The sequence below is a fragment of the Thamnophis elegans genome, chromosome 7 (genome assembly GCF_009769535.1).
Source record: "Thamnophis elegans isolate rThaEle1 chromosome 7, rThaEle1.pri, whole genome shotgun sequence".
Classification (NCBI taxonomy): domain Eukaryota; kingdom Metazoa; phylum Chordata; class Lepidosauria; order Squamata; family Colubridae; genus Thamnophis; species Thamnophis elegans.
Genome location: NC_045547.1, coordinates 54,494,336 through 54,508,615, shown reverse-complemented (window position 1 = coordinate 54,508,615; position 14,280 = coordinate 54,494,336). Strand labels below are relative to the sequence as shown.

Here is a 14,280-nt window from a genome sequence, read left to right as displayed (position 1 = left end):
AACACAAAAAGACAAAACACCCAGACAAAAAAACACAAAACTACCTTCCATTTCCAATTGTAGAAAGTGTGTCGATTGGTTACAAAAACTTCTGTGCATCCCTTCCACAGTCATCACCTACAATTCATATCAAATCATATATTTTAAATCAAATATATTTATATATATTACTATCATCATACCTCAACCTTCATTTGACTATAATTGTTTTTATGTCCTTTTATATAAAATATTCCAGATTTAAAGCAAAACTACATAATGGCATTCCGTTAGCTCTTCTCAATATCATCCAGTAACATTACATCTTTATAATATGTTCTAAATAAAAATTGGTTATATTTAATAACAGAGTTTCTAAACCTCCTTTCGTAGTCACCATTTGCAATTTATATCAAATTTCCTCTTACCAAACCAATGCATATATATGCATTATTATCATCAATCAATTATTTAACTATCCATTATCACTTCATTTTATACATAATGCTCTAAATTTAATTTAATTTGACAATTTTTATTATAAGCTTTCATTACATCAACCTGTATCTTTCCAGTAATAGTGCAGTCTTACATCTCTTGCCATTTGTGACATTAGTATTCTGGTTATTTCCTTAGTAAGTTTTGTATGGACTTTTCCTTGCAACTTATTGCTTATTGCATATCTTGTATACGCTCGAAACCCTCCATCTGCTTCGATCAGCTTATCTTTGGTTATCACTAGTGCTTCTGACAAAATTTCTCCCCTTAGTTCCATCAATTCTTCTCTCTTTTCTTCTATACTTTGAAATCTGGGGTAGAGCTCCAGTCCATTTATCTCTCCTTTCCATATTCCACACTTTCCATTTCAAACCATGCTCATCAGTATCAACAATTTTCTTGTCTCTTTGTTTATTTTTTCCTTCAGTTTTTAGAACTCTGACCTCCATTTTCTTCATTTGTTGAACATCCTCAATTTTTCCATCAAATGTTTTACGATCTGTTCTCCAATCTCTTAATTTTCTCTGTTACTTCTAATAATTTTTGAATTTCAAACATAATCTTTTTCAATGTTCGGGTTTTTTTTCATGTTGTGCCATTCTTCCAACTTGTAAACACTGCCACTCTGGCATTCAAAACTTTTTATTAAATTTAAATCATGTTCATTTATAATCTTTCAAGACAAGGCTTTGTTTTCACGCCACTCCAGCTGCCAATAAAGCTCCCGAAGAGTACCTGCATAAACAACCTATGCTCTTCTCGCTATCACTCTCTGTAAACAAGCTGAGGAACCTTGAAATGTAAAGTCAAATGATCAAAGAGAAAAAAGAAAAGACAATATTTCCAAGTCTCCAAGTGACAGTGTTACTTCCTTTCCCTCTGTTATTACAGTCCTCTTTGTGTTCCTTTTATATCTTTTTTATATTCCACGCTTAAAGAAAACAAAATTCTTAAATGAAGCAAAAAAAAAACCCATCCAATTCGGCATTATAAAAATAAGGAAAAAGATTTTAATCCATAGGTATAAAAAAAAGAATATAAAAAGTAGAAGAAAACTAATCTATTCAATTTAAAAAATAGAAAACATTTGCAAAAGTTCCATCCATAAAATAATTTTTTTAAAAAAGGATAACACACCGTCTAATGTAGCTTAATTTCGCCGCTTGTTCTGTTTTCAAATTTAATTTAGCTTTAATTTTTTTGGGGGGGGGGAGTTAGTCTCTTTTATAATAATAAGATTTCCTCACCAGATGGACACACTTTCTCTTTCCGTTTTCCTCCTGTTCCGGAGCTGTCCCAACTTCAGCAGCTTCAATGGCTGCGTTTCTGTCGCCGGCAAAAAGAGATTCCCCTGGATCAATCAGGGACTTTGCGGTGTCCCTGAGATCAGCAGGACATACTCTTCCCTGTCATCGTCTCTTTGGGATGGTTTAGGTCCAAAAGGACCGTCCAGCGGCAAAAGTATCGACTGCGATCTTGGAGCTCCAAGATTGCACGTCGTGTCGTTGCGATGTCAGCTCCTCCTCAAGATTATATTTTAGAGTATACAGCATATCTGTCTATTCATGGATGCTTATTATTATTATACAGCATGGGTGCTTATTACTATTGTACAGCAGGGGGGTCAAACTTGTGGCCTGTGGGCTGGATGCATCACGTGCAGGCCACGCCCACTCTGCGAAGGGAAAAATATCACAATATGTCACATGATACCACAAGTTTGACACCCCTGTTGTAGAGGAAGCATTGCAGTGATTCATCGCCTTTATGATCTAGAGCAGTTTTTTTAATCTTCGCTTTCTTTCTTTTCATATTCTCACTAACTTTTATCTTCCTGTTCAGGTAAACCATAGCATTGGGTAAACTATAACGTTCTATTATGTGGAAATTTCTAATTCTGATTTAGAGATTGGCCATGAATCATGGCTAGCTAGTTAAATTAAATAAGGCTAAAAATGTTTGTATGTAATGTTAGCAGTAAGGAACTGTAAGAAGGAATATACTGTATTAATTCTTCCAAGTAAGATCAAGGTATAGTGATAACTATCTTGCATCCCATACATATAAATCATTAGCAAAGAAACAAGCTGCTTTTAGCTATTTAAAAATAGGCCTTGGAAAATTTCATAATACTCAATTGATATTTAATTATTTCATACTGTTTTTACAATTTGTTGTTTTCTAAAATGTATCAAATATACCTGTTAGTTTTTCCACCTGTTTCTCAATGTAAATTACATCTTTGCAATTGTGTAAAATTAAGAAATATAGGTTAAACTACCCATGACAAATTTTGAATAACTATTCATTTGTATTTTTTTTTTGTAGCCTGATAGTTGAATTGCTTTGCCACATAGTTTTTTTCTGGAAGAAAATGCAGTTTGTAGAATTTTATTAGAATTTTGGCATGGATGTTTTAAAACATCCTTTTCTGTCTCCAGTAAAGAAATGGGATATAGTTCCAGGGCTGCACAGTGAACTCCACCCAAGCTTAACCCGCTATCTCTTTTACATGTGCCTAAATTTAAACTCCTTCCTATAAATCTATAAATAGAAAACCAGAATTGGCAATGTGTTTCTAGTTAGCAAATAATACTAAGTAAACAGTTTTAAGATAAACCTGCACCCTTCTTGTTTTTAATGGAGAACAATTTTACTATGGAAGAGATTTAGAGGAAACAGTTTTCAGATAATTTGTTATTTTTATTGTAATTACTGGAGGGTGAGTCCTTCCTACAGTGAAAATTGAATTATTCTTTGTTGTATTTTTAAATGTTTAGTTTTGCCTTTTTATATTTTACAATCAGTAAAGACATTTTAAGTTGAAAGAGTTATGTCTAATTATGATTTATGCCATCATACGTTTTTTGGCTTATATAAGGAGAAACCAAGTTCTTTAAATGTTGTGGAAATCCTGTGACCTATTTCTTGAGGTAGTAATGCTTATATGAATATATTGCTAGAATTTTACTATAATATAGAAGGGTTGCATATAATTTCATTTCAGTGAGACAGTTGTGGAAAAGCCATACTCAATTCCAGCACAACTATAATAGTTTCTTTGTTAGTCTTAGTTATACAGATTGATCTGCACAATACAGGTAGTCCTCATCTTACGACCACAATAGCAATAGCACTTAGACTTATATACCACTTCTTATTGCTTTACAGCCCTCTCTAAGCAGTTTACAGAGTCAGCATATTGCCCCTAACAATCTGGGTCCTCATTTTACCCACCTCAAATGGATAGAAGGCTGAATCAACCTTGAGCCTGGTGAGATTCGATCTACCAAACTGCTGGCAGCTGCTGATCAGCAGAAGGAGCCTGCAATACTGCACTCTAACCACTGCGCCACCAATTGAGGCCAAAATTCCAGTTGTTAAGTGAATCACTGTAGTTGATAAGTTAGTATCCTGGTTGTTAAGTCAATCTGGCTTCCACATCCATTCAAAATGGAATAAAAATAATAACTCTTGATCATTATCTATTTTACACAATAATTCTATGCAACTCTTTCAAAAAATGTTCTTGTATATCAGATATATTCCCCATCTGTGCTACTATCCCCTTTTGCATTATTTTGGTGAATGTTTGGATTCTGAAGTAGTTTACATATTTCTTTAAAATATTAATATAGCTGCCCATTTCCAACCAAACTCTCAGTGGCTCTCAATCAATAATTAAAATAACATAAAAACTGCATTAAAACTCTTAAAACCATAAACATGGAAAACAAACAAAAACCCCTGGCACTATGTCTAGCTTCCAAAATACAATCACGTCATCCTATCTCAGCACTTGGGTGGGTGGGGGGAAAACCAGGTCTTCAGTGCAGTTCAGAAGGTTAGGAGGGTAGAGGCCTGCCAAATTTCAGGGAGAATAGTGTCCTGCAAGGCAGGGATGGCCATGAAAAATGCACTATAAGGTCCTGCCTTGCCAGTATTCTCAAGAAAGCAGAACTCTTGAAACAAAAGCCATTCTCCAGTAGGTGGAGACATCATCCAGGCATGGGTATGACTCCGTCAGGATCCATTATGACTGGGTCTACAGGTATTAAAGCCACGCCCACGAAGCTCCTCCCCAGAAATAGACTCAGTTGATCCTTCGATTAGCTGTGTCTCCCTATCTCTCCTTGCTAATTTCCTTTACCTTTCTCTAAAAATCCTCAAAATTTCTTCAAACCTTCTAAATTGGCTTCTTCCTAAATTACTATCTATCAGGCCTCCGCTCTTCAAGCGTTTCAGCCTTTGCTAGGCTTTTGCCTCCCTCTGGTTTGGCTGCCTCAGCAGCTAACAGCCACGTGGCCAGGCTACAAGGTTCGCCTAGGCTCTCTTAGTGCCGCTCATTGCTGCCGTGCTGTCTGAAGGAGCTCCAGCCTCTCGCTGCTGCTGCGCTGCTGGAAAAAGCCCAAGCCTCCCAAAAGAGCATTTTGCTGCAGCCGGACGCCTCAGGGACGATTGCTGCGGCCGCGCACACCGGAGGAGCCTCTTCTAATCGCGGAGGCCACAGAGATCACCTTCCAAGCCTCCACAGCCTCCTCCTTCGTCTCCTGAGACCTCTCCTCGCTCCGGAGCGCTTGACGAGCAGTAAAACTGTCGGGCAATAAGCTGCCTGGTTGGCTTGCCACCTCAGCCCTTCCTCAGGGCCCGGTCTACTTTCTGAGGCAGTTAATTTGAGCATGAAAACAGCGGTGGCCATTTTGTTTGAGCGGGAAGGCTTCTATGACGCTTCACAAGATCTCTGCTGGTTAGAAGAGTAATCGTGAGTAATGGCAAGTAACGGAAACCTTACCGAGGGGGGGATTTGCCCAGCCCAGTTGCCCCCTCTGCTCCAGTCCCCTCTGAGCCTAGGAGCAAAAAGAGAGGCCATTCCAAGCCTTCTTCTACCAAGCCTGCCAAGGCCCCTAGGCCTGCTCCTCCTCAGGAGGCCCAGGAAACTACCTCTCCTGGTGCACCTGCGGACAAGACGCCTGATCCTGATCCACAAAAGGCCACTTCCAAGACCAGTCATTGCTCTACTCCTGTCCCCACTCCTAGGGTTTCTCCTCTAATCAATTTCAATCCTATGGAGGACTTCTCCACTGATACTGATGGGGATGTCTCCCCCCCCCCCCCCTGCCAGCTTCTCCTTTGGACCCTGAGGATGGAATTGGATTTCAAGGGGATTCAGATTCTGAAGGAGATGGCAGCATCACCTCGGACTGATGTGGGTTCTCTTGCCCCCAGGGCTGTCACCATCAACCCTGATGATATGACTGGCATCATAGCAGCTGCCATTGAGCGAGGCATTGCTGCAGGCCTTCAGCATCAACCTCTTGCTGCTGCCACGCCTTATTGCTCCACTTCTAACAAATCTAAGAGGGGTCGTTCTAACCAGGCACAAGGGGCGACTTCTGCAAGCGTCTCTCAGCCTCCTGCTGTGGATACTGAGGAACAGGTCTCTCGTGATTCCGACCTGTCAGAGGATTAGAACTCTATCCCTGCTCCTTCTGCTTTATTGGGTCTTTTTAAGCCTGCCTTATTTCGTTCCCTCTTGTTTAAGGCCAAGAAGGTCTCTGGTATTCCTGCCTCCAAACCATCCTCCTCCTCGGAGGCAGACAAGTCAGATACCACTGACCCCCTCTTTTCTCGCCCTCCCGTCGAGAAGGACATTGTTCCTTTCCCAAAACTATTTCTGGAGGTGATTCAAAATCAGTGAGCTTCTCCAGGGTCAGGGCCCCTTCTACCTGGATAAACAGTTGTATAATGTCAGCCCAGAACTCTCTAAACTTTTGGAGGTTCCTTCCATTGAACTGCCAGTGGTTTCCTTGTCATCACCTAACACAGCCACCACTGCACCAGAGGATGCTCTCCGCCCTGAGGACAAACGCTTTGAGCAGTCACTGGTAAAGGGCCATCAGTCCGCCGCGTGGATGGTCAAGTCCGCATCTTTTATTTCTTTTTTCAACAGGGCTGCCCTTCGCTGGCTCAAGCAGATGCAGGACAGGATCCCTCCTGGAGATTCCCACGATCATCAGGATATCAACAAGCTTAAGGCAGCAATGGAGTACGTGGCAGATGCTTCTTTGGATGCGGCGCGTTTCTCTTCCAGGTCCATGGCTTCTAACATCAGCACTAGGCGTCTTCTTTGGCTGAAGCAGTGGTAAGCAGAGGCCAGAGCAAAGTGGCGCTTGGCATTCGCCCCCTTCTCAACCGGCCTACTCTTTGGTCCTCCTCTGGAACCTCTTTTGGTTGAGTCCAAGGACAAGCGCAAGATGCTTCCTTCTGCAAACCGCAAGCCTGACCCTAAACCTTTCTTCCGCAGGTCGTCCTTTTGTGGGACGGACGGGGGATTTGCCTACCCCCGTCCTCAGCGTCAGGCTCTCCCGAGACAAGGCCAGCAGTTCCAGGACAGGTCCAACCGGAACTCCCAGCAGTTCTCCTATAGGAAGCCCTTCAATGGCGGTTCAAATCACCCCTTTCGGAAGCAGAAGTGAAATTTCTGTCCACCTCCCTATTGGGGGCCATCTGTCCGCCTTTGCTGATCGCTGGAATGACATCACCAGCGACTCCTGGATCAAGTGTACCGTCTGTTTTGGCCTGGCTCTGGAATTTCTTTCCAGCCCCCTGCAGACTTTCGTACCTTGTTCCATCTCCAGGGACATTTCCAAAAAACATCTTGTTGAACTAGCTATTGGGCATCTCCTCCAAATTGAGGCCATCAAGGAGGTACCCCTTGAGCAACAAGGGAGGGGTTTTTACTCCCATTTCTTTATAGTGCCTAAGTCTTCGTGGGGTTGGAGAGCAATTCTCGACCTCAAATTTCTAAACAAATGTATAGTCTACCAGAGATTTAAAATGCATTCTCTGTTGTCCATTCTGGAGCGCATTCGGTCCAATGACTTTCTCTCCTCCATTGACATCACAGAGGCATACTTCCATATTCCCATTCCAGATCACAGAAAATTTCTTTGTTTTTCTTACGAAGGGAATCACTTCCAATACCGAGCACATCCATTTGGTTTGTCATCGGCCCTGAGGGTTTTCACTAAGATTCTTCCTGCTCTGGCAGCCCATCTCAGATCTATGCCGGTTAGAATTCTCTGTTATCTTGATGATATTTTGTTACTATCCAGGTCGGCGCATCGGGCCCTCTGGAACGTCCAGCTCACCCTTCAGACCCTAGAGGACCACAGCTTTCTGGTCAACTTGAAGAAGAGTCATCTGCAACCCACAACTCATCTCATGCATCTGGGGGCAGTGATAGACACCTCTCTGGAACAGGTATTCTTATCCCCAGAAAGGCAGGTGAGCATTCACGACATGGTCTCATCCGTCCGCGACAAAGAGGCGGTTCTGCTCAACCAACTGTCTCAGCTCTTGGGCAAGATTATGTCCGCTTTCCACATCGTGCCGTGGGCCAGATTCCACAGTCACCAGCTCCAATGGCTTCTGCTTCCGTATCAGAAGGCAAACTGCAGTTGTTCTTCACACAGAATCCGTCTGACCTCTGAAGTAAGGCAATCCCTACGCTGGTGTCTCTCCCCTGCCGTGACATGAGAGACTCTTTTTCGTGAACCCCCATGCATCACACTAACTATGGACTCAAGTCTGCAAGGCTGAGGAGCGTTTTGTCACTCACGGCCCAAGGTCTTTGGTCATGCTCTGACCAGAGGAACAGTATCAACTGGCTGGAACTGAAAGCCATGTTTCTTGCCCTCCTTCGATTCCACTCTCTTGTGGCCAATGTGCACATGCTTGTCCTTACGGACAATACCACCACCAAAGCACACATAAACCGGCAAGGGGGGGGGAGACAAAATCCCGGCGTCTAATGACTCTGTCTTTCCAACTGATCTCTTGGGCGGAAATCCACCTGTTATTGCTCAGGGCCGAACACATATGGGGATCCAAAACACTCAGGCAGACGACCTCAGCCACATGCACATCAATCCAGCAGAGTGGAGCTTACATCATCGCGTCTTCCACCAACTGACAGTCAGGTTCGGGCTTCCAGTTCTCGATCTATTTGCCTCCCAGGACAACACTCAGTTACCAAGGTACTTCACTCGCTATGCGACGCCAGGAGCAGAGGGCGCGGATGCTCTGAGGATCCGTGCCCTCTGGGCCTCTGGGCCATTCTCTATGCCTTTCTCCTACCCCTCTCATTTCAGTGGTGCGAAAACTACTGGTGGAAAGGGCAGAACTAATCCTGATTGCTCCTCGCTGGCCCCGCAGATCCTGGTTTGCCAACCTCATGAACCTCTCAGTAGCTCCTCCGTGGCAACCGCCCCAGTTCCCCTCGCTGCTCCTCCAAGGGGCGCTCCAACATCCAGACCTTCCGTGTTTGCGTCTCACCGCTTGGAGGTTGAGCGAGAAGCTCTAAGGACTGCAAACCTGTCTGCAGAGGTCATTGGAACAATTCAAGCCTCCAGACGTCCTTCTATTAATCGCATTTATGACGCCACTTGGACTCAGTTCTCTTTCTGGTGTCACTCTAAGGGCATTGTTCCTCTTGAGGCTTCTGTTCCTCTTATTCTCCAATTTCTGCAGCAGGAGCTGGACCTGGGGCTTTCACCGAACACTCTTCGTCGCCAGGTTGCGGCACTGTCCTCAGTCCTTTCTCTGACTTCGGCTCAGTCTCTCTCTCATGAACCTCTGATCCGTCACTTGAGAGTTGCCACAAACATCAAGCCACCGACAATACACAAGATTCCCTACCTGGGATGTCTCCAAAGTCCTGGAATCCTTAACTCAGTCTCCATTTGAGCCTTTGCATTCTGTGTCCTTGCATGTTTTAACATTAAAAGTGGTTTTTCTTGTAGCCATTACATCAGCGAGGCAAGTTTCCGAGTTGGCAGCCTTGTCCATCAGACAAGATTTATGCATATTTCATCCAGATAAGGTAGTCCTTCGACTTGACCCGGCCTTTGTACCTAAGTTAAATTCTGTATTCCATAGATCCCAGGAATTGGTGCTTCCCGACTTCTGTCCTCAGCCATCACACAGACTGGAACGAAACTGGCGTTACCTCGATGTACGTCATGCTTTACACATTTATATTAACCAAACTCCTTCTTTCAGGCGTTCTGAGTCTCTTTTCGTCAAGTTCCAGCCTGGAGGTAAGAGAGGTTCCAAGACCTCCTCTTTGGACATTGGTCGTTGGGTACGGACAGCTATTTCTAGGGCGTATTCCACACTCTCTCTGCCTGTGTTACCTCATATCACAGCGTACTCTACACGCAGTGCAGCCACCTCTGCTGCCTGGGCATCTCAAGCTTCGTTGGAGGAAATTTGCCGAGCGGCTACATGGACTTCAATTTCTCCATTCATATGACACTACAAGCTTGATACGCCTCAGCTGATGCTTCCTTTGGATGGCGTGTGCTGCAGCATTTCATTGTCACTTCAGTTTTCTTTTCTTATTCTTTCCCTCCCAATGGGACTGTGGGCTTTGGTATGTCCCATGCCTGGATGATGTCTCTTTCTACTGGAGAATGGGCATTGGTACCTATCTGATACGCCCTTTCTCAGGGCGGTGGAGACATCATCCAGCCCCACCCTGTTCCTTTGACTTACTGCCTTTTCCTTTCTACTATATTTTTGGGGGAGATATAAGTTCTATCATTTCAGATTGCTAACACAGTGGTCTACAAGTCACTCCATCTATTTCTGGGGAGGAGCTTCATGGGTGTGGCTTTAATACTTGTAGACCCAGTCGTATTGGATCCTGAAGGAGTCATACCCATGCCTGGATGATGTCTCCACTGCCCTGAGAAAGGGGGTATCAGGTAGGTACCAACGCCCATTTCAAAAGAAAACTTTTATTGGAAGGTTGTGACAGCAAGAGATGTCGGTAGGAAATAACTTTTCCCGTTTGAAACTTTAGATTAAACCATTGCAGACAGAGCCCCTCACAAAGTCCAATACATCATTGAGTCAATCCCGGTGTGTGAAGATGTTATGGGAAACTCAGACTGAGAAGGTGATAAATGCTGGTCTCCAAGGAAATGCTGCTACTCTTCTCCTGAGATGAAATAAGGCAGCTGCTCCAGGCACATTCCTTTTCCCCTCCCAAGGTCCCAAAAGTTTCAGCAAAGCAAAACAAGAAATAGAAACAGAAACCCCCTACAGAGATCCCTCTAAGCTTTCCCTCTCCCACCAGAATGGCAGCGTTCCTATAAGAATCTATGGGTCCTGACAGGAATGCTGCTTAAGTCCCATAAGATAGTAATGGTTAAAGGAAGGGATTCAGAGCATGTTCACCCTATATGGTGTGTTAGGATGGGTAGATGTCCTTAGGAAAGTCGGTCCTGGGTATAACCTGGCTCTGTGACTTACAAGACTTTATGTGATGACAGCATCTTGTATCCCGAAAGAAACGGCAAGCCAGTGCACCTCACTAGGCAAGAATTTGTGATTTTATATACCTATTTTTTGCACTATTAGACACACTCTCCCTCCGGAAAAAAGTGGGTGGAAATATCTGTGCATCTTATAGAGTGAATATTGTGGTGGGTGAGGGGTTGGTGCAGCGGCATTTGCTGCCACCACCTGTTGCCGCTACCATTTACCGCTGCCGGGGAACATTGGAGCCTTTGCTGCCGAGCAGCTGATCAGCGGTTGGAATACTGCCGATAAGCTGTTGTAGGTGGTGGGGATCACCGCCGTTGCCATTTGCCACCACCACCAACCGCTGCTGCTACAGTGGGGATCCCCACCGCCTAGAACAGCTAATCATTGGTATTTCAGGAGGCTGATCCAACCGCCAATCAGCTGCTCCAGAAGGCTCCAGGGTTCCAGCGAAGGCAGCCAACACGGAGGAGGCAAGCTGTTTGCGGCAAGGACACTAGCCAGATGAATAGTAGATGGATGCTGGGAGACAGAGGCAGTTTTTTTTTTCTTGTTTCCCTCCTCTAAAGCTAATGTGCGTCTTATAGTGCCAAAAATACGGTAAATATATTTACAGTAAAAAGAGAGGCAAACAGCAGCATCGTTCAGTAAATCAACACAGCAGGAACATCATCAGGTAAACCACAAAGCATACAGGGCACAAGGTGGGAAACAACAAAACTCCCCCTTTACTCTCACAGCAACTAATTACAACTGAGATTCCCTCATGCAGTTGCCAGCTCTCTTTAATCAATTAGCTGCGTGTTCTTACTCATTGTCGAACCATTCACTATTCCAGCTATTAAAATTTAAATATCTTAACACTTGTTTGAAATCTTAGAAAACATGCAAAATGAGAGGCATGAAAACCAGGTCCACATGTAAAGATGTAATTAAAATGGTTTATTATTAAACAGCCTATGAACAGGAATCTTCTCAACTAATGTTTAGTACCTCCTTGGAGTTAGTTACGTGTCAACTGAATTCAAGGGAGAGTTGGACCTAGTCTGCTTGTGGCTATGTGGGGAATCTAGGATGTTCCATTTTTTATTTCCAGGTTCCACCACACCATCTAAACATAAACACATTTTTCTTCATTCCAGAAAATGGAAATATAAACTTATACCATTTTTGTAAGATCTATAAATCTAGCTTTAGTTCAGTTTGAGGTAGATACTATAATGTATTTCATTGCATGCATTTCTAAAACTCAATTTTTAGGTATACCGACAGGATTGTGAAACTTTTGGTGCTGTGGTGAAGATGCTGATTGAAAAAGACCCTACATTAGAAAAACCTGTTCAGTTTTCTTTGAGACAAAATTTGCATGAGATTGGTGAGCGATGTGTTGAAGAACTTAAACACTTTATTGCAGAATATGATTCTACGAGTCAAGAATTTGAAGAAACGTAAGAAAAATTATGGGTTACTCATATATAAAGGCTACCTGATTCATGTATGCTAATCTTCTAAATGTGTTCATCTTGCATTTGATCTCTTCATAAATTTGAATTAATTACAAAACAACAATATCATTTATTTAGTTGATTCTGTTTGGAAAATACATTGAATATATAAATTTCAGTCCATGTCAGCCATATTTTGAAGATCCTTAACAGAAAGTTGCTCCAATTATTGAAGCAGGTTGCTGAGTATGACAGACCATTTTGTAATTTTATTGATATTGATGAATGTATATAAAATAAACATACATCTGTATTTATATAAATTTTACATATGTGTTGCCTTTGAGTAGCTACATGAATTTGATTGGAAACCATTGTTAGGACAGTTCCATTAAGCTTAGTGGTTTTGTAAGTTGAAATAGCCTGTATAATTAAACTTCTTCAGAGTTAGTATCAAAATTTGCATTTTTTAAAGCTTTGTACAGTTGTATAAACAATATTTGTCTTTAATGGAAAACATATATTCTTATTCTCTTCTGCAGTTTCTGTAATTTCCACCACATTATGTGATATTTTTAGAAACGGGTCTAGTGAAGGCAGCAACAAGTGTTTTCAAGTGTGATTCATCATTTCACAAATGGTAGAGTAATTCAGACAAGATACTTCCCATAATTGTGGGGTAGAAGAGTAAGTAAGCTCATAATTGCAATTCAGTAGCTAAGCTTTATCCAACATCATTTTGTTATATTCATCTGTTACAATTAGAGAGTAGGCTACTTGAAAGGATTCTTCCCACAATTGCAAAAAGGTTGGTTCCATTCACATATCATACACTATAAAAATGATTAACTGCCTCATGAGCAGCAGGATTATTTATTATAGTTGTCACTGTTCAAGTATACTTTCCACATGTAATATACAGAACAACTTTGGTCCTGTAATTCACGTATTGTTTACTCAGTAATCTTACCCGGTGTAAGATTATTTAATCCTAAAGTAACAAACAGTAAGAGTTTCCTCTGTTTAAACAGATGGATGATTTGGAAGCAATACTTCTTGTATTCGTAGGAATGGAGAGAAACATGATGGTATATGTTTGTTGTTTAAACCCATAAAATGAATAAACATACAGGTATGCTTCTGAACATTTCAATCTGTCCCTCAGTTTGCCTTAACTACTATGACCAGTGAAACAGACTGTGAACGTATTAACTGAAAGCAGCCAGAACATACTGTATTACATTTCAATGCTCTAACCTACACACAGATATTGAGAAAAAATATGGAAACCAAATTTATAAATTATGAAAAATTACAATTACAGAAAGCCAGTTATTAGAAACTGAGTTATAGAATTTATCTCACTGACTAAATAGCAAATGAAATTCAGCAAAAGCCAGTAGAAAATTATATCACTTGCATGCTGATGGAACCTGAGGCTACTTAAGATAGGTTCAATAAACAAATCAATATCCCACTAAGCAAAAAAGCTACAAATATAGATTTGAATTCAGTGGACCGTTAACCATTCTTAGTAGAAAGCATAGTATAATTTTATTTAGTTGATCTTAGAAATAACATTCGGCTGATTGTGAAAACATTTATTTTTTTTTGGTTGTTAAAAGAATACATTGGGCGATATAATAATCTATCAAGGTAGGGTGAGATTAACTCACTCTTCAGAATGGCTCATCAGAGGGCTTCCTGGGCGGCGCTTACTGATGGAAGCAGCTTAACATAGCTGCTCCCGAGTTCCTGGTCGCGTTATCTGTTTAGATGATCATCTATCAGACGTCTAACAGGTTTCTTACTCTTCGGGCAAGAAGGGAAGAAGATTAGTTCTGCTGTGCAAATGCCCTTTGATTTTTGCAGCTTCTGTGTCTGTGGAAAGAGGGGGGCCAGCCGAAGGCAGAACGACATCCATGCTGGGAATCTCCAACTGCTTTGTGCAGTATGAAGTAAGCAGCCTCCCACTCAGATCAAAGTTTGAACTATTTGATTTTAATAAGAGCTGAGCTCGCATGCG

At 42.1% G+C, this 14,280-nt stretch overlaps 1 protein-coding gene across 13 annotated transcripts in view; it reads left to right on the top strand.

Moving 5' to 3' along the window:
- The window catches only part of PPHLN1 (periphilin 1), a 46,204-nt gene extending 32,797 nt beyond the window's left edge, over positions 1-13,407 (top strand). For all 13 annotated transcript variants that reach the window (XM_032221435.1, XM_032221434.1, XM_032221436.1 and 10 more), the window contains one exon: positions 12,070-13,407. In XM_032221435.1, the coding sequence (XP_032077326.1) occupies positions 12,070-12,261 (192 nt within the window). In that variant the 3' untranslated portion in view covers positions 12,262-13,407. The remainder of the gene's footprint in view (positions 1-12,069) is intronic.
- The last annotated feature ends 873 nt before the right edge of the window (positions 13,408-14,280 follow it).